General features: G+C 43.7%; 1 protein-coding gene across 1 annotated transcript; it reads right to left on the minus strand.

Moving 5' to 3' along the window:
- Positions 1–3939: 3939 nt before the first annotated feature.
- Positions 3940–21971, minus strand: SCTR (secretin receptor). Its single transcript, XM_008497023.2, has 13 exons — positions 21927–21971; positions 17980–18106; positions 15829–15939; positions 11709–11812; positions 11322–11419; positions 10229–10361; positions 9129–9282; positions 8986–9046; positions 8391–8460; positions 5535–5626; positions 5304–5442; positions 5114–5155; positions 3940–4116 (listed from the first exon to the last, which is right to left on the minus strand). The coding sequence occupies exons 1-13, from the start codon at positions 21969–21971 to the stop codon at positions 3940–3942; spliced, it is 1353 nt and encodes a 450-aa protein (XP_008495245.1).
- Positions 21972–24227: the final 2256 nt, after the last annotated feature.

Here is a 24227-nt window from a genome sequence, read left to right on the forward strand (position 1 = left end):
GGTATCTGTAATTCTCACTTTTTGTATTCAGCTATTGGGGTGCAGGCTTAAGGGGATGAGTGTGGTCTATGTAATCTCCCAGGCACCAATTCAGTGTGTTTACCCTGCTAGACCAAAGAAGAAATGACTACTTGGTGCTTTGCCAACCTCCAACCAAGGGAGCTGAGGCCACGTAGCTGCTGCACACTCCCCTCTCCTTTTCCTCTCCAATGTCTCCACACCAACCCCAGCAGCCAGCGCAGCTTCTTGACTGCAAAACAAGAGGAGCAGTCAGCTGTGCTGCTTCGTGGGAATTGGAGATAACCTTGTAGGGTCTTAATGATTTCCTGCTCTTGCATATGCTCTGTTTACCAGCTAAAGAGCTCTTTCCTGTGTCCTTCACCTCCCTTTCCCACACCGCACCCCATGTCTGAACCATCCTTGCTCTTTTCCCAGCTTCCCTTATCTGGCCTGCAGAAGTAGTGTCTGAGTGCAAATGTGTTTATAAAGGTTTCTTTCTCTAAGCTCACTGTCCATAAAGGTTTAGTTAGATGTCAGGAAAACAGATTCCCAGCTTCACCTCTGAATTAGTTTATGTAAGCTCCAGCAAGTTAATTAGCACCTGGTGTTTTTCTGATAGGAGAGGTCACTGGCCTGTCTCAGATGGTTTAATATCTCTTAAAAGCAGGGAAATGAATGTCACCTTGTTAATGAGCTGTTTAGGCTTGCTTGGTTACTAACTTTAATTAGAAACTTGAGCACAAACCATTGCTTGTGGATAAGAATAAGGAAATAACAGTACAGGGCATGCTAGCCAAGGAGGTATCCTGGACTGTTACTGGCATTTTGATTTTTACTCTACAGTATCTTCATTACCTGGTTTTGGAGGGACATGTGGTTCAGGGGTTGAACTTTGCTTGCTTTTGTGAGTCAGGAGAAGGTAATTACAAGAACATATCTGTCCTCACTTGCCTTCTCTTTTACTCTGCTGAGGCCTATGGTAAACAGGTAATAGCCCTTTTAAACTCCTCATGCCCATGGAAGAAGGATCTCCTTTCAGGGTGAAAGAAAGGTCTGCTCCAGGGGGTGTCCTGGAAGGGATGTTGGCTGGGTTCCTGTGGCCTCTCACCTTAGAGTGGATCCAACCCCTGTGAATTGGCACCCTCCCATCTGACACAGTTCATTTCAGGTCCCCTGATGCCCAGTGAGGTCCTTGCACAGTGTAATTATTCACTGCATGACAATATTGCTTCTTGATTCCAACAGTTTTGCTGGGAACTTCCTTGTTGCTGTGTTGGGAGGGAAAATCCATTAATCACTTCCTCCTAAATTCAGCCTTAGGTCTTAGACCTCTGATGTCTGGGCTAAAGGAACTGCTTTCTGCACTGCTGGCTCCCAGAGCTGCAACTGGCTTTTCAGGGGACCTGGACTGAATAGCCACAGGCTGTTACCACTGTCCCAGAGCAATAATAACTACTTGTCTGAAAGATGGTAGTCAAGTCCTATTTACTGATAACAAAAGCCTGCTTTATATTGAATACTGAGGAACAAATATAGAGAAAGGGAAGCTGATGAATATGGAGCTCGTGTGGAGTCTGTGCCAGTTCTTTCAGAGTGCTGATGCTGGAGGCTGTGTGCCTTGCACCCATTCATCTCCCACTTCTTGCACTGCTTGCTGAGATTTGCTTCCCTGTTCCTCTTCATCTCCTTATAAACATTTCAGTGTTCCTGGGGCTAAGTAGCCCTTTTCTTCAGTATTCTTCAGTACAGTTAGTCAAGAGAGATCCCCAACAGAGAAGGATGCTCTTGCATTGCCTGTGCAGAAGATGGGTGAGGTAAGAACCCATCCCACTATGGTGGTGCTCAGCAGTAGCTTTTTAACATCCAGGTCATCACAGTGCCTGAGGCCAGCTGTTTCTGGCAGCTGCCTGAGTGGACTTGCTCTTCCCAAAGAGCTGAGAACTCCAAATGCCAGCTGACATCCAAGGGTTTCTATGGAGCCTCAGTTCTTCATACAAACTAGTCCAGCACTTGATCCTTGAAGCAAACAATAGAGAATCTGGGAATACTTCTCTTTTTTTTGTTGTTGTTGTGATTTCAGACAAGTCAAATAAAACCAAAATGGCCACGTAAAACAAGACTTTATGGTAGTACTTATTTTTTAATAAAATAACCAGCAGTGTTTTATTTTGGGACATGTTGTTTGCCACTTTTACTGCAGGAGTTCTGTACCTGGTAGGCATCACACTCAGCCTGAGCTCCACCCAACCTGTGCTATCAGTGCTGGTTCTAACTACGTGCTGAAGGGCTGAGCTCTTACACTGGCTTTGGGAGAGCTGATAATTGCATCAGGTCTAATTAATTACATGTTATGGTAGCTCTGAATTTATATTATTTCGTTTATGCTGAAAAAAGGCACTTGCATTTAAACCAAACATCTGCTTCGGCTTGGCTGACAAATGTTTACTGCTCAGACAGGGAACATACAAGTTGTTTCACTCTTCTTGGTCTTATTTTCAGGCTGCAAAGGAAATAAGCCTAATACTTGTGTCTTTTTGGAAGTATCTGACTTGCTAAATGTGCTGGGACAGAGTGAACCCTTGAGAAGGCTGAAGGCTCAGCTTGGCTTGGGTAAGTCAGGCAGAAGTGAGATCTTTCATCCAAACATGCATGGGGGGGAGGAGGGCTTTTAGTTCTCCCTCCATCACAGGACTGATCCTGCTTCTGCTTTTCTTTCAATTTGTTTTGGTTTTGGGGAATGCTGCTTGGCCAGCATTTGACATACTATGCATATTTTGCGGATGTCTTGAAGGTGACCGGAAGAAGGGAGAAGTGTGGTAAATGCCACTTGTAAGAATTGCCCCAAGTGGGGAAATGCAGCTACCAAATCAATTAGGAGGCTTGATTGCATTTGTAAAATTAATTTTTGTATCCCTTTCCAACTCAAAGCAGGAAAATTTACATAACAATGTTATATTTAAGAATATAAAGATATAATAGAAATTCAGATACCTTGTGACAGCATATTAGAGTCCTGCACAGTCCTGTAGATTTCAGCATGCTGAGTGATCATCACCTTGTAAAGAGATTTCTGCGAGCTGCTATGGTAGTGTTTTTCATAAGACACCTTTATTGTCCTATTCATTTCAGCTTTATATGTCCCAAGGGGTTTCATTGCTTCCCTTCACAAACTTGCAGGACAAGTCTCAGAGATACAGACACAATAGGAAAGAGCCATCTTACTGAAGTTTTCTTGGCAACCCTTGGAATATGTTATAATAGCTTTTTTAACCATTTCAAAAAATTATCAAAATCCAAATTGGACCACTGCTGTTTTCAAGATCTCCACAGTTAAAAGAGACAAAAGGAGAAAGCTGTCTGAACCTGCCACCATCATTGGAGCATGCCCAGGCCATGGATATGCAGCTGGACAGGAAGAGTTAGCTAAGCCATGCTTTATGTTCTAATTGTCCCTTATCCATCATCACAAGAGAAAGACTTTAAATCTTGGTAAATTTTAGGGATGAATTAATTTTGGATTTCAAGTCCATGAGCCATGCCAAAGAATGGTGCAGAAACCTTCATCCTACAAAATCTGAATGGGCTCCCAGCTTCAACAGCAGTAGAAAAAGAGCATGTCTAAAACTCACCAGCCTGGCTTAGCCTGGACCATGTTGGAGAGAGGAAAATGAAGGGTCACACTTAAGGTAGAAATAGCAGCTGAGAAATGTTGGTGTGGAAAGAAACACAAATGACTGTGGCCAGAAACCCAAGGAAGAACATAACGTTTCGCCCCATTTTGCCTTGCAATATAACTCTGGTGCTACACAGGATATAAATTAACAGATGTGCTTCAAGAACCCTTGATCTGCAGCCAAGTCCCACTTTTGAATACACACACAAGACTCCACGCACGGGCTGTGGGACTTGAGCATGGAGGTATCCTCCAGGAGAACTGTGTTAAAGCACACATGATCTTTGGAAGGTTGCTCTCCTATGCCCTGGTGGGCTCGACCTCAGCATCTGCATCTCTTGAGTTAAACCACTTCCCCCGTTACTGGCAGAGGTGCTGAGATGCTGACCCAAGTGTTTGCTCAAATGCCACTGCCTCCATTTTCTCTGAACTTCCAGCTGAACCTAGGTAGAAAGGTCACAAAATACTTAGTTCAGTTAGTTTATCTTGGAGCCCTGCGTCGCAGAGAGCAGTATAACAGGAAAAGGAGAGCAGGTTACCTTTGCCAAGGTTTGGATTTGTTTCTTTAACCCTCAGTTTAAGAGGCTGGGGTAGGGCCTGCTTCTTGTCACTTGTAGTGTTATTCCTGTTGCAGCTATGCAATTTTCTGCTAACCTGTTTTTCTATTTAATTGCAGGTGAAACTGTTCAGAAAGTCTAGCTGGCCTCAGTGTTTTGTTTAGATTTTCCCAGTATTTTAATTGTAGTTCTAAAAATGTGACATTTTGGCACTATAAGGAAAAAAAATGCAAATTTTCTTTTTAAAACAACTTTTTCTGAACCCTGGTAAAGGATCAGTCAAAGCATTTCAAACCTGTCCTCCATTTCAAACCTAGTTTTTCTTCCACAACTAGGTACTAATGTTTTGGGGTTTTTTATCCAAAAATTCTCATGTTTGGATAATGTTTTCCCCCCACCTCTCCCAGCATCAGCATTTCAGAGTGCAAGCTCTAGACCATGCAACTACAAAGGAAATGGTCCCACTTCCAAAAGCTTTACCTTATGAGGGTCCTAATAAATTTGGACTGGATACAGCTTTTGAAAAATCCCTCCCAAGGATCAAGCAAAGAAAACATGCATGGGATGACAGGTAATAGCATCATATGTCAGAACCAGTTGATTATCAGTGTGACTGTTTGTGGGATGGTACCCCCACCCTCCATTCCCAGACAGTAATAATGTTATCTGATTTATGAAAGGGCTGCAATAGTTGAAAGCAGAAGTTTGCATCTGGCATACAATTACTTAGGCTTGCCAGGTCTAAGAAGTATTTCACAGGTGACCTTAGGTAGCTGGAAAGAAAACCCTGGGAGAAAACATGCAATTCATTGGAGAGTGTATCCTACTCAGTAATGAGGCATGCTTGAGCAATAAAAAATAAGGTTGTATAAACAAAACTCACCTCACCATTAAGAAAACAATAGAGTACAGCCACGACAAAGCCCTAAAAGATAAAAGAACCATGGTCACGACATTGAAGTGCAGTTTCAGTTTTTGAATGGGGAGGAAGCATCACAAAGTAGGTCAGACAGCTTTTGCCATTGGGACTCTGCTCTGTTTTCTTCTTGTAAACAACAGTTTGTCACTATTACCTGAAATGATCCAAGAGCTAATTCAAAAAACAGCTGAATTTCCATTGTGCCGCTGCTTGTGTCTTCAGGGAAAAAAGCAAAGATGATGTAGTGGACCCCAAAGAGAGGGATGAGGAGGAGGGTTGATTTTGCAAGTCTCCTGAGAACAAAAAGAGAGGGGAAAGCTCATGTAGCGGGAGCAAGAATTCTGATGAGCTAACAAGACGTAAAGTCTTGATGTAAGGGACATACTTGTATTGGTTGAAATCACTGCTCCGTCCTTCAGGTGATCTGAGCTTCCTCATCAAGATTCTTAAGATGTTGACAAAAAAAATGAAATTAATCTGGAAAAACAAAATAAATTTTAAAATGGAAGGATGTGAACAAAACAACAGCAGAACCAAATGCCCAGTAACCACTTGTCTAACAGCCAGGTATCAACAGCCAGGTATTTTGGCTGAGCGGCTGGAGCTCACCTCCCTACATCCCTGTCCCCATCCCTGTCCCTACCTCTCCAGCCTGCCGGCCACATGAAGTTTGGGTGCCAGCTGCTTTCCTCCCTTCTATTTATTACAGCTTTAGTTATGGGGACCATCAGGGCAGGACACCAAAGGGCCCTGAGGCCCAGCACATTGTTAGGATCTTTCCTGACTGCGGGGCTCTGACAATCTCTGCACAGTCTGGCTCCAATTTGTTTGCCATCAAAGAGGCATCACCAGAGCTACCACTTGCTAACTGAGACTGAAAATACTGTTTATACCCTGACAAAAGACATGGCATGGTTTGGGATCATAGGATCGTTTTGGTTGGAAATGACCTTTATCAAGTCCAACTGTTAGATGCAAAATGTCTAAACCACATCCCTCAGCACCACATTTACACATCTTTTAAATACCTCCAGGGATGGTGACTCTACCACTTGCCTGGGCAGCCTGTTCCATTGCCTGACAGCCCTTTCAGTCAAGAAATTGTTCCTAACATCCAATCTAAACCTCCACTGGCTAAACTTCCATTTTCTCTTGTTCTATTGCTTGGGAGAAAAGACCAACCCCCACTGTGCTACGGAGACGAAGTGGTTAAGAGTGGGGGTAGGAAAGACCGAGCTCTGAAGTTCTTCCTTTTGCATTTCCCCCCTCTCCTAGGGTGGATTTCAGATAAAAATGTTGCTCGCTTTGGGGAAAGGTGAAGCAACAGCTGCTTCTGTTCGTTTCTCCCCCAGGCAAAAGAGCAGGAGCTGCAGGGGAGGCAGAGCCAAGCACCTCGCTCCCACGGCATCAGGGAGCAAGCAGCCTGTGCTCTCTCTGCCCTTTGCATCAGGGCTCAGACATAGATCGCCCTGCGCTCCTCCTGCCCCCAGTGCTGCCCGCCGACCCCTGGCATCCCTTAACCCTCCCGTGTTCCTGGGGACACCAGCGTGGCCATGGCTTCTCCTCATGGGGGCTTGGACGTGCCTGCGGGTGTCGGAGCAGGGCTCTGAGGTGGGGTTCCCTAAGAGAAGTGGGTCTACTTCAGATGGGACAGACACAGGATGTCCTTGGGTTCCTGGAATTATTGGATGAAGAACAGCATGACCTGGGCTCCTGAGTGTGTCTGCAGAGAAGTGGAAAGAAGTTGTGGATGCCTTTTCCTTGGAAGTGTTCAAAGCCAAGTTGGATGGGCCTTGGAACATACCTGTTCCAGTGGAAGACACCCCTGTCCGTGGCAGGGGGGTTGGGACTAGAACTATTCTGTGATTCTATTGAAGGAGCTGAGCGGGGAACACGTAGGATTAAGGAATATGAAGAGCAAAGTGGAACATTTGGGACGGCTTAGGGGTGAAGGGAAACTGAAACATTTGAGAGAGGTTAGAGGCAAAAGGAGGCTCAGGTCTGAGGATCCTGTTGTTTTTTTTAATCCCCCAGGCCGGGCATGAGCGGTGTAGGCTGAACAGGACAGTTTGTTGATGAAAAACTTCTGGGGAAAGGGGGACGGCGGGATTCCTGCTGGGAGGGATTGCCGCGGGCAGCGCAGCAATGAATGTTAGCCCAGGAGCACAAAGGAGTTTATCGGTGTTGACTTTCTGCCCTTTGAACTGCTAAGGACTGTGCGCTGTGAGGAATAAAGAGATTAGATCTGAATTCTGAAGGACGGGCTGTTTGTTTGTCTGTGGCTATGGGCTTGAGAAAAGCCTCTCTTAGGTAAAGAGGCAGAGTCATGCGGGCGGCTCCTGGTTTCAGTGGCTAAGCTAGATGTGATCAGGATTTTGAAGAAACTTGGAAGGGGACAGCGGGTGGCCCTCCAAAGATAAAATCAGACTGTGCTTTTAGTCTTAGTGGCATTTAAATATCACGGAGTGGCTCCTGGTGCGTTAAGAGTTGACTCATTTAGAAAAATCAATGCTGCAGCCTCATGAAGTTTATCATAAATCGCTTGTCTGGTCAGCTGTGTGTCTTCTGTGAGTGAAGCATCGCTTAGTGGTAGGTAGGAGCAGAACTTTAACCTGCCATAGGTATTGAGTATTGCTTGTGCTAAACTGTACCTTTACATCGCTACTGCCTCGTACTGAGCAGTTTCCCACCGAGTTTCAGTGCCTGTGCCTTATCTCAGTGGGTGATCCCAGAACAGTCTAATCACAGCCCATTCAGGTAGGGTGCATGTGCTTTCAGCTGCTTTCATTGCTGAAAACAAAAGCTAATGGTCATGTAAGGCAAGTTGGTTTTGGCTTTGCTGAGAGAAGCATTGAGCGGGAGACACAAACGCGATTGTACTGAAATGTACATCCACTTTAGTTTCTCCTCCTGAGCCTTCCTTTGAAACAGTCCAAAACAAGCTTCCACAAGCCAGCCAAGTTCGTATGAAATCAACAGGATGTGGAAACCTGATCTTCTTCAGGCTCTTGCTTCTTGGGAGGACGCTCTAACTTTCCTTATGAACTTAGCTTCGGGGCATTAGTTACTAAATTCTGCTGAGCAGAAGTTGCTTAAGCGGTAATTCATGTGTCACACCAGTTCAGGCACATGTCTGAGATCAGTTCATTAACACACTTCTAAAGCATGTTGAATAAATGATCTCTGGCTTCACAGTATTTGAAAATGCAGTTTGAATCTGCTTGTCCCAGAAAAGACTTACAAAAATAGACAAAACTACAGGGCCTCTAATGATCCACCAGGTATTGGCATTAGTGTTAATATCCCAACACCTGTGAAAATAGAAGAGAAGGTGCAATCAGTTACCAAAACACTGGTATCTTTTCAATGGGGGTTGGGTCTGTTTTGCACTTCAAGTAAGCCCCTACTCTCTTTTTGTACAAAATTAAGTTCCTGTTGTCACTTAGCTGCACATTTCTGACAGAAAACTTCACCTACACAGGACAAAGGACGTCCTGCCCCTACAGTATAACCACTGTTCAAAATTTTGGAAGGGTGAAGAGAAAGGAAGAGTTTCACGTTTCTCAGAGTCACATGGACTTCAGATGCTGAAAACATTATGGGCTGAATTCATGCTTGAATGCTACCTCACCCTTGAAAATGCTCAGATGAAATTTGAGGCTCTTTCTCAGGTTGCTCAGCTGGATCTCTACTCCCACCCACGCTAGGATCCAGGTTTACACCACAGCAGGATGGTGCTTGGTTTGCTTGGCTGCCAGTGGTTAGGAATGAGCAGGACCCCATGGAGCAGCCTTGCTCCCCCAGTGTGCCACCTTCACCTCTTCCACACAACTTACCCAATATTTTCATGGAGCTGCCTGGCAGTCGCCCATGCAGCCACAAACACGGTCGGGGCACCTGTGACGGAAAAGCTGGTTACTGCTTGACAAGTCCATCCCAAAGGGAAAATAGAGACAGGGTTATTAAGGAGGACCAGTACCCCATCCAAGGGCGATGAACCACCAAAGGAACTTCCTTTCCGAGAAGAAAGAAATAACCAGGAGAGTGTGGAGGTACAGTCCCTCCACAAGGAGCCAGCTGTAGTTAGACATGATGCAATACTGAAAGAAGACCATGGTGAGCTTACAGCCAGCCTGAGGAGAGAGAGGATAATTAGCTGATTCCTGGCTTTGTATCTACTTTCTAACAGAGAGAAGCTGTAAATAAATCTTGGCAAACAGAGATATTATAGCTATTAGGGGACTAAATGGGTGACCTTGAGACAGGCATCACATGACAAGGAAGCAGGAGGATTAAAAAAATCCCCAAACATCTTTTTTGTTTTGTTTTGTGTTGTTTCCCTCCCTACTCTTACATTTTAGTTTAAAGCATTGAATATTTTCTGCAATGACTCCCCTCTGCCCCTGGTTGTCAAGACATTTTGCTGCTTATTAAAAAAAAAAAAAAAAAGGAAAAAAAAAGGAAAAAAACAATTTAATCTTTGGGAGATTCTTTTTCCAAGCTCTCTGGGTGCGAACCCATCTCTTAATATCAGGTCTCACACTATAGTATAAGTGAATAATATTTAATGTGTTCTTGAACTTTTCTTGCCAGCCCCATTTAGCAAGATCTAAAAGCCATGTAAGAATCTCCACCCTGGTGATGTGTCCTGTGTTCACAGCCTGAGACACTTATGTTTAGGCATTTCTGATTTCCTGGTGTCTTCTGAGGCCATCTAGACAACGTAATCAAGATGATCAACTCAGGTACCTACTTCAGAGTGACTTGGAAGCCCTCCATGCCAATACTTGTCAGGGCATCTAGAGCTGGGAGGAACAGCATCTGGGTTTCTGTGTGTATGCTCCAGTTCTCATGCCACCATCACCCACACAATATCCATCCCAAGCAGGAAAATCTCAGCCAGGAACAGGCAACATGCAGGACTGAGTGATGGAGAAGGGTCAGGGCATAGCTTTCCTCTCCCATGACCCCTCATGCTGAATGGAAATCTGAGAAAGATTCCCTTCCTTGCACTCTAACTATTGTTTGGAACCTGCTGGGAAACTGAGGCATGGAGCAAGCTGGAGGGCAAATGGTTACCGTGTATGTCCCACAGTAATTGGTGTCTTCAGAGGAGAACAAAACAGCATCCTTGATGAAGTTGGATGAGGCTCGCAAAATGAATGATGTGAAGAGATGCATGTGGATGTAGTTCCTGGTACAGCGAAGTCTTCTGTTACAATAAGAGAGACCCTGTGAAGTTATATTTCTAACCCACACAGGTAGCTTGTGGCTGTAAACAGCAAGTTTCAATGCCCATTAATGCTAAACTAACAAATTAAGAACAATATTTTTCTGTTTGTAAAAGGAAGCCTATTGCATTTCTCAAGAGGTATATCTTAGAGACGACCTGAAAAAGGTGAAGCCACATCACTCAGGTACTAAACCAAGTTGATTGTTTCCAGAAGGATAGTGATTTCACACCATTATGCTTGTCTAGCCTCCCTGTCTCTTTTCTGGAGTAACATGAACCAAAGCTATTCATCCACACCTGGGTGGATTGATTTGATTTGCCTGCACAGTCCACTTGTGCCTGCAATCTTTTCTGTGTTAATTTTCCATATAAACTGTATCTGGATGCTGTGTAGATTGAAGATGACTTTGCCAAAGTAGTTGGGGTTCCTTCTGCCCAGCAGTGCAGCCCTGACATTTACTGTGAGGGGAATTAATTTCACTGAATAAAAAGCAAAGTACAAATTCCAGGTTATAAGGATGCATGAAGATAAGCTGACTGTCAGACCACTGCTGTAAATCTGAAACACCTTCCCAGAAATCAGTGCAGCAGCTCATAGAGCGAAGTTCAAGCCAGAGTGAGGAAAAGAACAGCAGGAGGACAGACACTGCCTGAGGGACACTGAAGTCATGGGAAGATACCAGCAGGGACCTGTTGCAAATGCCAGTCTGCAAAACACATCCAGCTATGTTTCACAGAGGACAGGAGAGCACAGTATAAGGAGCAGCCCTGACATTTTCTGGGAGACAAGATTCAGATAATTTTTCTCACTGATTCCTGTGAAGATTTGCAGGAATAGTTCCACTTTTAACTTGTCCTGAAAGCCAACAGAAGGATCTCTGTCAGCTACAATGACCAGAAGTCCTGGCCAAACACAAACCAGAGATAACTTCTCCTCACCTAAAAGAGATCAGGACTGCTAAGGCTACCATCAATGTCACGAGGGAGGTGCAGTATCCGATGGTGTACATGGTCTTCAGAGTCATGAAATAAGAACGCTGCAAGGGAACATATATTCACATCTTTACCTGTGGCTGTCTGTTCGAAATAAGCCCATACCAAGATAGAGGTGTCTCCTCCTATTTAAAAAATGATTGTTCTCCTAAAATCAGCTACTGAAGTTTTTTACCTTGAGCAACCCATTTTGATAATTTTGGAGGAAGCGTTTATGCTGAAAACCACCTGTAACCCTACACCCCCTTAGTTAAGTCTCATTACCATTCAGGCTCCCCTTAACACATTCCTCCCAAAAGCAGCAGAATTGTGGTCACAGACACCCAGACTCACTCTTGCCTCATTTGTTGTGTCATTGACATTGTAGCCACAAGCGATATCAGGTCTGGGATATGGTTCTGACCAACCCTCACTTGTACAGTTCCGGTAGACAAAACCTGCATGGTAATAACAAAAAACCAAAACAAAACAAAAAACAAAAAACCAAACCAAAAAAAAAAAAAAAAAAAAAAAAAAAAAAAAAAAAAAAAAAAAAAGAAAAAAAAAAGACAAAACCAGGTGTGATCAGTTCCAATTGTATCTTTGTTCCCCTGACACACAGGGTTACTCCAAGAGCAAAAAGAGTATTTTCCCCCAGACAGTGCACTCTGCATAGCTGGAGATGAAATACAGCTGAGCTAATTACGTTGATACTTGCCCAGTGTACTTGTGTGGGTCATAATATTGTTTGCCAACTCAGGGATGAATGTGATGGATGTGTTTTTATTAATTGCAACATAAATAATACTGTTCAGTACATCTGGTGTTTCTTGGCCAGTGTTCCAAGATCAGCAAACACATGACTGTTCCAACCACAGATTCAAAGTCCATGCAAATCTGATACCTTCCTGAATGCTCCCACCTCCTCACTGTGGTTTGTCATGGTCTGAAGAGAACTCAAAACTTTAGATGGTCACAGATTTGTGATGAAATTTTAATGGAAACTAAAGGACTTGTTGCCACAGCCAGGTTTGGACATTGTCTTACTCTGTTGATTTCCTTGCTTACAAAAGGTTTGGTACAAATTAAAGGCTAGGATGGGGTTCCTCTCACTTAAGTTAGCCCTCTGAAAGCTAAATGTCTAAGTCCAACTGTGTCCTTCATGGCTGTTTTTCTAGTCAGTGAAGAAAAGGAGCCATTTGCAGAATCCATCTAATTTTCAGACAGACATCTGCAGAAGGCAGCTTGTCTGACCCAATTCTGCTGGGCAATCTGGCTTTTAAACTCCTAAATCTGATTGAGATGGATCCCCAGTACGTTGCATATGGTTGAGTTGGACAGGTTTGAACATATCCATATTCATGTTTGGCACTGAAGTCAAACTGGGAAATCCTGTCATACACCTTACAGTCTCAATGGGAGAAAGTGACCCTGGCAGGCATGTAGGTTATGTGCTGAGGAGAAGAGAAACTTCCATAAAGAAGTAAAACCACTGCCCACTGTCCTAATCACATTCACATGTCAGGTATGAGCCACACTTCAGAATCACAGAATGGTTTTGGTTGGAAGGGACCTGAAAGATAATCTAGTTCCAATCCTAGCTTTGCTTCAGTGATGGCAATACTAGCAAGGATTTAGATAGGGCCTGAAATCCACAGCCCTTCTCAATAGAAGCCTTGCCAGAAGGCACCATGAGTCTGTTTATCACTAAATGTTAAGCCATGAAGACTCTAGGACATCCAGTGCCTGCAAAACATCTCTGCAGAGTGGAGGGAACAGAGGGAGGTGCATATGCAGCTGTTTGGCACTAGGTGATATTCTTTGGGGGCTGCTGGGACCATCAAGACATCAGGGCTTCTGCTACATCTGGGCTAATTCTGGTGACCTGGCAGCATGTCTGCACTTGATTTGAACTCACCTGTGTAAAACTGCAATGCACAGCAAACATTCTGTGATCTCCAAGTGGGAAGAGCTCTGGGTGTGTCAGTATCAGACTATTATTCTGATGCTTTTATGAACATTTTGTTCCAGCTTAGCATCTTTGGAAGGGCCAGGCTTGCTTTTTAAGCGAGGTTTTCTACACCTTGCTGCAGTGCAACAGCAACAGGAGAGAAACAGCTCTTCCAAACAGTTCTCCCCAACCTGCCTTGGCACCCAGCCAGGCTGTGCTATGGTGGCAAGTTCTCTTCTTCTGCTTTAATTATTGAGACAGAAGTGCTTAACTTGGAGCAGAGCAATGCGCTTGTAAACATGTCTGCAACTGGGTTTTGTCAAAGCAGATGAGACTGGAAGAGGTGAAGTTCTGCATTCATGAGAGCATTTGACTGCATCAGATGCAAAGCATGGGAGGTTGTGCAGGGTGTTTCATACTGATGGATGTGAGCACAGATTTAAAAATGCTACTTGCTTATGGGTGACACACACCAGGGAAACTGCAGCATGCCCTGCTTAGAGCAGACTGGGGGTCTGCAGTCTGTAACCATCAGTGCTTGGTGTTTACTGGAAGCTTCTGAAGTTGCCTGGGCAAGGGGGAACACTGGCTAAAGGGATGGCAATGGAAGTGGGGACATTCGGTGTGGCCTTTTCCTCTGCGTCTGAATCCTTGCACTGGTCACACCTTCCCTCATTTCTTGCCCAAGACACAATGTGCAGGACTGGATGTGAATTGCAGTTAAATTACAGATTATTTTGTTTCTTTGCTCTGTTATGTGGGAAGGGGCCAGACAGTCTGGGCTGCAAATGCAAGTGGAGATGTCAGCACAAAGCTCAACAGCACAGAGTCCAGGGTTTGGTCAGAGCTTCATCCCTTAATGTCTTTGGCATTTGTGGCTGCCCATCTGCTTTGTAAGTGGTGAGGAGAGAAAACTTTTGCTTCTTTTCCAAGCAGACGGATCTTTGTTTTTCTTTTGCAAAATTGCTTCAAACAGGGCAACAACTGTAGCAATAATTAAACACATGAGTCACAAGCCAACCGCAGTATAAAATCAGAAGAGAATGTGGCTATGAGAATGAGAAGGAACTATTGCTGACTTTGACCCAAAAGGCCAGATGCACAGACCAAAATAAGATGCAAATGGCAATAGACCATATCTTGGGTTTCTGTTTTGAACATCCTTACTCTGATGATTGCTTATCAGAAGTGGTTTAGGTCTCAGCTTCTCGATAATGAGGGCAACTTAAGTTTAAAGCTGTTAGACTGTCTCCAAGATAATGCAATACAAATTTGAGATGTAATTTTGACCTTTGGATGTACAAATTCCTGTTCTCTCCCCAGTGAGAGGGCGAGAAGCAGGGAGCGGTTCCCTCTAGTGGCTGTACCAGCAGGGATTTAATTTAATGTATTTAAGGGCTGGGATCTAAAGATTTGTCAGTGCATGCTGAGCAGATTATTGCCTCAGAGATCTCCGTCTTTGAACATCTTATCCTCTGTCTTTAAAGGGGATTATAGGATTCAATGGACCACTACTTTTAGTGTGTACAGAAAGTAGCATGGCATTTATTTTCATCTAAATGGCTCATGTCTGATTTTATTTATAGAGCTCTAAGTGCCTCTTCTTGGACTTATCTAATCTTTATTAGACAATCTAATATTTTGTCTGCTGTTCCTCCCTCCATAAAATGAATCTGTCTGCTTTTCTTTAAGCACGGGATCTCATTAATCCATGTCCTATAACCAAAGAACACAAAAACTTCTTCCAATTTGAATCATTAACTCTCTAAAGAGAAATGTAAGCACATTTCTGGGGCATTGCTGAAAAGCAGAGCTGAACAGAAACTCCTACTTAATGGCTAATGATTACTGTAGTATACTGGCAATAAATTTCACTTAATTTCTAGCTTAGAAATCCCAGAGAAGGGACAACAAATGTTGCTTGAGCTCATCTCTTTGAGTGAGTTGTTGGTGAGCCATGAAACCTGAGTTTCCATGAATTTTTGCTGTTTGTGTGGAGCCTATCACAGCCAAAGGAATGAATCCTCAGCACAGATTAACTCTTTCTGCATCTTTTCCCCCTACCTGGCTGTCTGTCTTGCCAGAAATTTTGTGAACATAATGGTGTATGGTTTTGTCCCCATCAAGCTCAACCAAGATCAGTCACTGTCTCTTAGAGTCATTAGAAGGAGAAAGACAGACAGAAATACATAAACACAGAGATGGGGTGGAGACAATTATTTCCACTAATAAAAAATAACAAAAACAACCTACTATTCAGGACAGCATTAACTTCCTGTGCGTTTCTCCACCTGGCTAAGGAAAACAAACACTTAAAACATCTTGCTACTCTAATTCCAAGCTTTCCCATGTTTAGTTTAGTCTTGGAAGTGGAGCTGTTAAGTGGCCATCAGGTCTTTAAAAGAAGGGACACAATTTCATTTGAAGTGCAGACCTGACAGTGGCATCTTTGTAAATAACACATTTTAACATAAAATAACAATCAAAAACACCTGGGCAAGAAGAGCATATTCTCAGTGTTACCTTTTTTCCCAGTCAGCATCTGGAAGAATACAGGGCACTGAGCATGGACAGTCTGTCCCACCAGGGATGAAGGCCAGCAGCTCATGTTATCCCACATCCCAGCACATCTGCCTGAGGGGGACACAACACAACATGATGCAGCATCTCCACACCACAAAACCTCTCCCAGCAACAAAACACCATGAAACATCTCCAAGCAATGAAAACACCATGCAAAGTCTCCATTGTCCTGAGAACTGTCTTGGATGGGAACAGAACAGGTCCTGCTTTTTTCAAAGCAGTCCCAGCAAGCTCCAGGCCCATCCCAGTGTGGTCCTTGACTCCACTGGTCTCTACTAGCCAAAGAGCAACTTGGCCCTTACAAAGTTTGCATCAGGTCTCTGGTACCCATCTTGTCTTCTGGTAACTACTGAATAGACCTGAAAAGATTAAGGAAAGCAGATGTGAATTTTTTAGCTCACTTTTCAGTACTGCCTGCTAATGCTAGTGCTGGCCCACACCTGTATGTCCCTAGAAAGCTGAATGTGTTTGCATCTTCAGAGTTCTGGTGCAGAGGAAATGGAAAGCTCAGCATCACAGCCATGCCACAGGATAAAAGCAGAAAAATAGGTTGTCAAACCACCCTCCTCTTTGGTGAAGGGCACAGGTAAAGGAAACAAACAATACTGATTTATTCATATCATCAAACTTCTTGTATGTAATGAGACAGATCTGTATTCTGGAGTATCTGGCAACCTGTCACCAGGCACCCTGTCACTGCTACATGGGAGTGATGCCCTGAAGCTGTGCTCACACCCATCATTAGCAAGACTCACAGGGATAAATAAAGTAAAAACAAGGATTTTAGGCATCCTAAGAAACCAGACAATAGACCTTTCCTCTGCGTACTGCCTTTGGGCTAGGTCAGGGTGAAACACTTCTGCATCTCCCACACTCTCTACTAGAGAGGAAGGCTTGGAAACTAGGAAAAAGCCTCAGCTTTGGCTCTGAAGGGTGGCTTGTCTCTGGCCAGACACCCTCCACAAAAAACATGTCCTGGCAGCTCCATCACTTTCCACACTGGTGAGTGTAGCAAGACAAACCTCTTTTAGGGAACGGCACTTCAAGGTCCAACCAGGTGTTCCAGCAGAGACTCACAAGCAATGCGCCAAGCCTACAGCTCTCAGAGTTGACCAGCCCAGATCAGTGCTGCTACTCCAAGAGCAACCAGCCTCTCTGCTGGCTAGCTTGGGACTGAGCTGAGCTTCTGTCTCAGGCCTCACCTTTTATTGGCCCCCTGGTCCTGCTCATGCGCAGTGGGGGCCCACCCTAATCAGGCACAGGTGGGCTTAACACAAGCTCATGCCCACTCCCTGGCAATTAGGGGCACCTGGTTGCCTTGTTACACTACAGGTGAGGACCTGCCATGCCATGGTCCACAAAAGTCACCCAGGAACAGTTCATTCTGTGAGATGCTGTGAATGACACAAAGCCATTTGCAGTGTCAATACCTGGTCATGCACACAAAATAGTCACATCTGGTGCCTCCATCCAATCTCTGAGTCCCCTTGCACATGAACACACTTGCCCAACTTTTTTTTTTCTACAAACTGCAAAAGGAGAGTTGGGAATGTGATGAGGACTCAGTACTACAAGACCTTCCTTGGCCAAGAAACTCCTTTATATGCTGATAAATCCTCTCTAAAATGCAAGAGTTCTGTTACATGACAATAATTTAGAGCAAGGTAAGGAAAATAAGACCCTGAGGACATGTGATTTAATTTTTCCTGATGGTATTCATTGATTTTTAAAGCAAATATAGTTAAACAAATTTGCACTTATTAAGATGACTTTATAAAAATACCATTCAAGATGAGAAGAATTCCAAATCCTTGGCTATCTGCAAGACTTTTTTGCTGCTGTGGCCTCTAGTTTTGAGTACTTCAGCTGAGCAGCTGAATTAGAAGGCTTTTACTACTCTTGCTGTCACAGTAAAGTCAAGGTTCCCCTCTCAGAGCCTTTTAACAGATCTTACCTGATTTTGTGCTCCTGAATGAGAGGTGCATACAAGATGCATGCCTCCTATGGGAAGGGATGTGGGGGGATCAAATTTGGAGGCTACCCAGCTCACTTGAGAGCAGTTTTTACTGTGCACATTCATTCAGTCTTTACCTGAGCTCAGAACTGGGTCATTTTCAGGTGTTCTGTTCTTTGCCTCCAGGGACAGAAGCTCAGCACAGTTTTCTTTTTCCTTTTTCAGGACACTTAGAAGGTCACAGACAGGTGGTACAGCTCTGATCTGCAAATTTTAAAAGCAGTGGAATAACTTTTCCTCTGTAAAGTTTTATCTCCTCAACAGGATTTACCCTTCTTATGCTCATATTCCCCCTGCAACCCAATCAACTGAGTGCAGGTAATTTTTCCTGGAAATACAGTCAATTTCCTTGAAATACAGTCAATTTTACTGTTTGGGTCTGCTTTTTTATATAGTAGCAGCAGGCAAGCACAGACTGAGTTTCTGCCTTCTCTGTTTTGCTGACATTGCCATTATTGAGAAAAATGAACATGTTATTCTGCTAAATTAAGTACATGAGCAGGATCCTCTTCCGAAAGACTGCAGAAACATCCAAGGCACTGCAGGAGTCTTCTGGAGCAACAGAGAAATAAATACTCACCCTGGGCAGTGTTAAACCATTAACCTGAGAGGTAATTTTCCCAGGTACCAGTGATTCAAATAACTGGCTGAAGACCTCTCAAGTCTGTTTCATTGCTGCTGATCAGGAGCAGCCTGAAAGCAGAACCTCAGCCAGGTTCTTGTGAGAAGTTGAATGCTCATTCATCCTGTGATCATTTTCTCACCTTCCCATCTTTCCACATCCTCCTTTCTCACAAAGCAGTGGGGAAATGTTGACCTAAAGTCAATCCTTAGGAAGCAATTCAATGTGCAGATGATGTTACACGTACCTGTACCACAATGAATATATCAAACAGCTAATGACCATTAGCATGGCACATATTGAAAATCACTGCAAAATAACTTGCACAAGGTTCCAGTTGTTATGTCTTGCAGTGAAAAATTACATATACCATTATATTATTTTACCAGTTTCTATTATTTTTTACAATAAAAATATTGAATACAAGTGGGTTCCCATTTTAAAAAATTAGATAATTCCTCCCTCATGAAATTAAAAAAAAAGTCTTTGTGTATTCCATTATGGAACATATACATACACACATACGTGTATAGACATACATACTCAAAAGATTAAAGTCATCAGGATGTATTATGACAAAAGTATCAGAATTTTTTTAGGTACTTCATGCAGGGAAAGTTAACCCAGCAGCATCATATAACTATTCAACCTCATCAATCTTGTGGCATTGCTGATCACTTCCAGATTAGATTTAGGAGACAGAATGATCACTAAAAGCCTTGTAATGAGAACTATTATTTTTCTACAATTAAATTTTAGTCTAACAAACATCAGAAACTGTATTCCCACTCATTTCAGCTGGAATTATTTTGGGTACTGTACATCTGAACAAAGTTTGATCTTGTCAGTGGTGTTTCCATGCCTCATCTAATTGGTCTGTTGTGTTTAACTTATCTTTCTCCCTTGACTTTGTGCATCATGAAATAAACTAACTAAACCCATTTGGTTTTGCATGGTATAATGACTTTCCTGGAATCACACATGCAAATAATTCAGATTTAAAAAGCTATCCTCTGATGCCAGGATTTAAATGCATTCTTAACCAATGTAATATTTGCAAAAAAAATTAAAAATCTATTCAAGCTTTGAAAATAATTGTCTGACTGGAGTAACGTGGCTAAAGAAATGTAATTGCATTTAAGAGTTTCAGTTGTTAGCTGATGGCTGAATTTGGTAATTTCTAAAAATGGAGAGATTTTTAAAATGTGCATCATTTATCACTATCTATGATTATGTATTTGATCACCAATAGTAATGCAATTTACTACATTTTCTGAGTTCACAAGTATTAAAGTGATACTTAAGACCTCCAACATATTTATGCTGTAGTATCTCTTTCCACAAGTTTCTTTGAAAATACATTAAAACCCTGTATTAATGCTGAGCATTTGAGGGGATCAGCAGGACTCCTCTGGTCTGCATGCAGGTCCTTCAAGATGATACTGAACATGCTTAAAATTAATGGTATCAATCACTTTGTAATAATACAAGAAACAGGAAACCTGTCCACCCTAAAAAGGGCTACACATCTCCTGGGCACCATTTGCATTTAAGAAATGTTGGTCCTAAGGAAGCATTTGCTGAGAAAGAGATTTAAATATTATTTCTTTATAGTTAGAATGGGACTGGACACTTGTAGCACATTCAGCTGTGAAGACCACTTTGATCCAGCATTAGTGTCTTGTTATTTCTTATTCCTACTTAAGGATTATTTTCTTATTATTTCTTATTCCTGTTTAAGCAGGAATATGGTGTAGTCAATGCCTTACAATTACTGTGTGTGATGTTCACCATGCTCTCCTGATTAGATACCTCTTATCTGGTAATACAAACAAGGTGGGTAACCAGATTTTACACTCGGAGGAGGCAGAAAGCCCACAGGTGCTGTTTACAGACCTTGTTTCCCATAAATGCTGTCCAGCCAACCCTGGCATCCAGCAGGGCAGGCTGGGTGCTGTTTGCTGAACCAGGTGAAATCCCACACCCCAGCTGCAGCCAGAGAACCCCAACACCACTGCCAGCTGTGCTCAGGCTCCCTCCTGTTTACCATCCCCAGCTGGGAGCAAACCTTGAAATCCTGGAGGAAAAATGGGCTCCTCTGTGGAGGGTTTCTTTGTTTTGTCCTAAATGGGTCACAGAAACAGCTCCCAGACCAGGGCCTGCCACATTTTGATGAGGGGGCAAGACATCCTCATACTTTGTTTAAAGAAAATATGAGGCACCAAAACCATTCCAAACAACAATAGTTGTAACTAAATGCCCAGGATGTTGCAGTTTGTGGTACAGGTAGCAACAGCCAGCTATGTTTTTTTAACTTATGAAATGAATGGATCTAAACACTGTTTAAAATAAATTATATTTCCAGCCACAGAATTCACGTCCATTTAATTTGAAAGCAAACCAGGGTTGGTTTAATGAGAGGACTTAAAGAACAAAAGATACCTGGCAAAATCAAAATAACTATTTGAAGGATGAGAAAGAGTGGAGAAAAAGTAGAAGAAGATGTTCTCAGTGGCACCCTCACCAATGATATCTATTTACAGAGTTCTTTAAGTAATACCTAGGAATAAGAAAATAAAATGAGACAAGAAAAGGCTCATAACCACTATTTTCATTATGGAAGATGATCACAAGGCAAAAAGTCTGCAAATCGCATTCAGTCTGCATTTAAAATATCAAGGCAGAGCTCAGGTTTTCTCAGAATTTGAACCAAATCCCCTGCTGGGGCAAATAGAATGATTTTTCCATTAGTTGCAACAAAACAGTAATTTTTTACATGTACTAAGATCTTGATCCTTTCCCAGCTTCTCACCCCTAAGCTGGACATATTTCAATCTTAGTTTTGCATGCTTTTAAAATATGATAAGCTGAGAAGAACCTGAAGATCACAGCCCAAGTTTAACTGTCCTTCCAGACCCACCTGAGTGTCCAGCACTCAACAGTGACAATCTGCCACATAAGTTCCCAGTTAAATGATAAAAGTAGAAGAAACCAAACTTTGCAGGTTAAACATTGCTTTGCATTCCTTCAATCTGAGTGAAGGGAGGCTTTGGCAGTAGTGGGCATTCCCCCTTAGGGGATTGCTTGCTGATGTAAATCAGTTAAAACTTCTCTAAATGGTGTCAAATCTTTTCTCCTTCACCACAAATCCTGGCATATTTACCAAAATAGATTACTAACACTGCTGTCTTTATAAAGATGGGGAAACTGAGGCATTCAGCATCTAGCCATCTGGCCATGACAGCGAGTGCAGGAAGCATCAGAAGCAAGAGAAAAATACAGAAATCCCAGCTTCAACATAGACAGTTTCAAATAAAGACACTGTGACTCCATGGAATGGAGATGCACATACTCAGATGTGTGATTCCATGCAACTGGGAATAAATAGATCTGAACACCTACCGTGGAGGTTGAAATCCAGAAGATGATCACCCAGATGGTCCACATGGTCAATCACAGGCTGTTTCCTTCATGCCTTGTGCACCAGAGGTCAGCAGGCTGTCTGTGTGCTCTCCAGCATGGCTCTCAGCTCCTTTCAATTCATCCCTTTCCCTCCTTGCTTTTTTCCCTTCCCAGCTTTGACCACCCTTAACCAATGTTTCTCTCCAGCTGCATCAGCAGTGACAGGATCCCCCCCCCCCCTCCTGTCCGCTCCTCCTCCTCTGCAGAAGTCTCCTGTCCCAAGATCAACCACCAGCACCTCTGTTGATCATGTTCCTGCTGTTGCCTGCCTCCCTTCCCAGCTGTTATCCACTGCTATCCACGGGTGTCACTGGGGAATGATCATTCCTCACGCTCCCAGGGTAAGGCACTAAGCAGGGCTCCTGGGTAAGATTATCAGCCCCGCCATGGCAGAGGTGATCAGTCATGGGGAAATAAGGATTTATTTCTGGAATGAGAGCCCTGCTGAGAAAGAGGGTCAGAGGAATGTGATTCAGGCTGCCTGCACTGCTTCTGCTCTCGACAGCTCTGCACATGCCTCCTGCAGTCAGCACGTATTCCCTGGAACCAGAAACCAGGAGGCTGGCAGAGCCTGCTCAGGGCAGCCGGGTACCCCTGCCTCCCACCTAGCCTGGGGGAGCCCTGCCACAGGGGCTGAAGATGGCCTCAAGTCTGGGGTAGGCACCAGAGAAGGGCAAACAGGGATGCTTGTCTTCCTAGCCCTTCCAAAGAGGACTATAAATGCTCCCTGGATTTTATTCTCTAACCCAACATCCAAAGAAACAGCCAGGATGTGTTTTGTCCCAGTGCTTTAGATTGCAAGGTGTCATTGCATTTGGATCTCTGTGGTACCTCATGATGGGACAGATTTCAGCCACCCTGGGGTCTCCATAGGCGGCAGTGCCTCCAGAGCCCCCTTCCCTGGCAGCAGAGTGAGCTTTGGTTTTCCAGGTTTTGTTTCTGTGGCAAAACTCGTGTAAAGGGCTGGTGTGCTTACACTGGGTGTGGGCTCCCAGCTGACAAGGCAAGTGCTCCAAACCCTTGCTTGACAAATAGTACCATAATGAAAACATCCTCAAACAAAAGCCAAAGTTTGTGCTGTGTGCTAATGCCCTCACTGCAGTCCACAAGCTGGTAAAGTGTCAATAAACATCTTTTACCAACTTTTCCAAGTTTTTGTCCTGTCACCCCAGACGCTGGTGATGAGGCACTGCCCAAAATTCAGGGTCTGCTCCCCAGTCTCCTAAGGATGTTCTCTGGATCTGCCACTGATTATGGCCATGAAACATCTAGCTTGTTCCCTGTGCACTGAAAATCCAGCTTTTGCATGAACCAATTCATCTTCTGAGCAGCACGGTGAAGGAACCTGGGTCTCTTAGTGAGCATTGCCCTTTTCCATGCCCACTCTGAGTGCAGTAACTCCAGCTCATCTCCACATCTGCTCCTTAGGGACAGGTGAATTGCAATGCTTTGTTTTCCTACACCCTCCCCTCACCCCTGACCATATCCCAGAGCAGGAGGCAGTCAGCAGCACTATTTGCTCTGCATCCATGCCAGCTCTGTCCTGCCCAGCTGCTCACACAGCATTGTTTCTCTTGCAAAGAGCAAGTGTTTCAGTCTTCCTTGCCCCAGTCCACACGAAACTTGTAGAAACTTTCGTTTTCTTGTTAAAAGGGGGTCTGAAAGGCAGCCAGGCAATGCCATTACAGTAGTCTGAAGAAACCACATTGGCAATGCTGTGTCGTCCCAGTGGGGTGCCAAGTCATTCTCTCTCTTCCTTTGGCTCAAGGAATATTTTATTATTATGTTCATATTGCAAAAGCTTCCCCTGAAAGCCATCGCTCTTGCTCACATTTGGGGAATTGAGGGAGCTTTGCTCCTGGGTGTACTTCTGAATGTGAGGCATTTGCTGCAGTTGCCCTGGAGCTGCAGGAAAACAATGTTGGATTTAAAGAGCAACGGTGTGAACGAAGAGCCCAATATTGTGTGGCCCTCCCATTCCATTCACGTGCAGGCTGAAAGAGCCGGGATGCAAAATAAAAACTGGGAAATTGTCACCCAGGGGCTGCAGGTGTTGATGCAAGGGGACAGACAGCATGGGCTGGGAAACCTGGGAGCAGCAGCAGAGTACAGAGAATTCTTAATTCACATATCCTGAAATGAGGTTTTTGTTTAATTAGGCAATGTAGAGTTGCACCTGGCTGCGTGCACCAACCTTGCTTCCTCCCCAGCACATCCATTTTAAATCTGCCACAGCTGCTC

This window comes from Calypte anna, chromosome 7 (assembly GCF_003957555.1).
Source record: "Calypte anna isolate BGI_N300 chromosome 7, bCalAnn1_v1.p, whole genome shotgun sequence".
Lineage (NCBI taxonomy): Eukaryota > Metazoa > Chordata > Aves > Apodiformes > Trochilidae > Calypte > Calypte anna.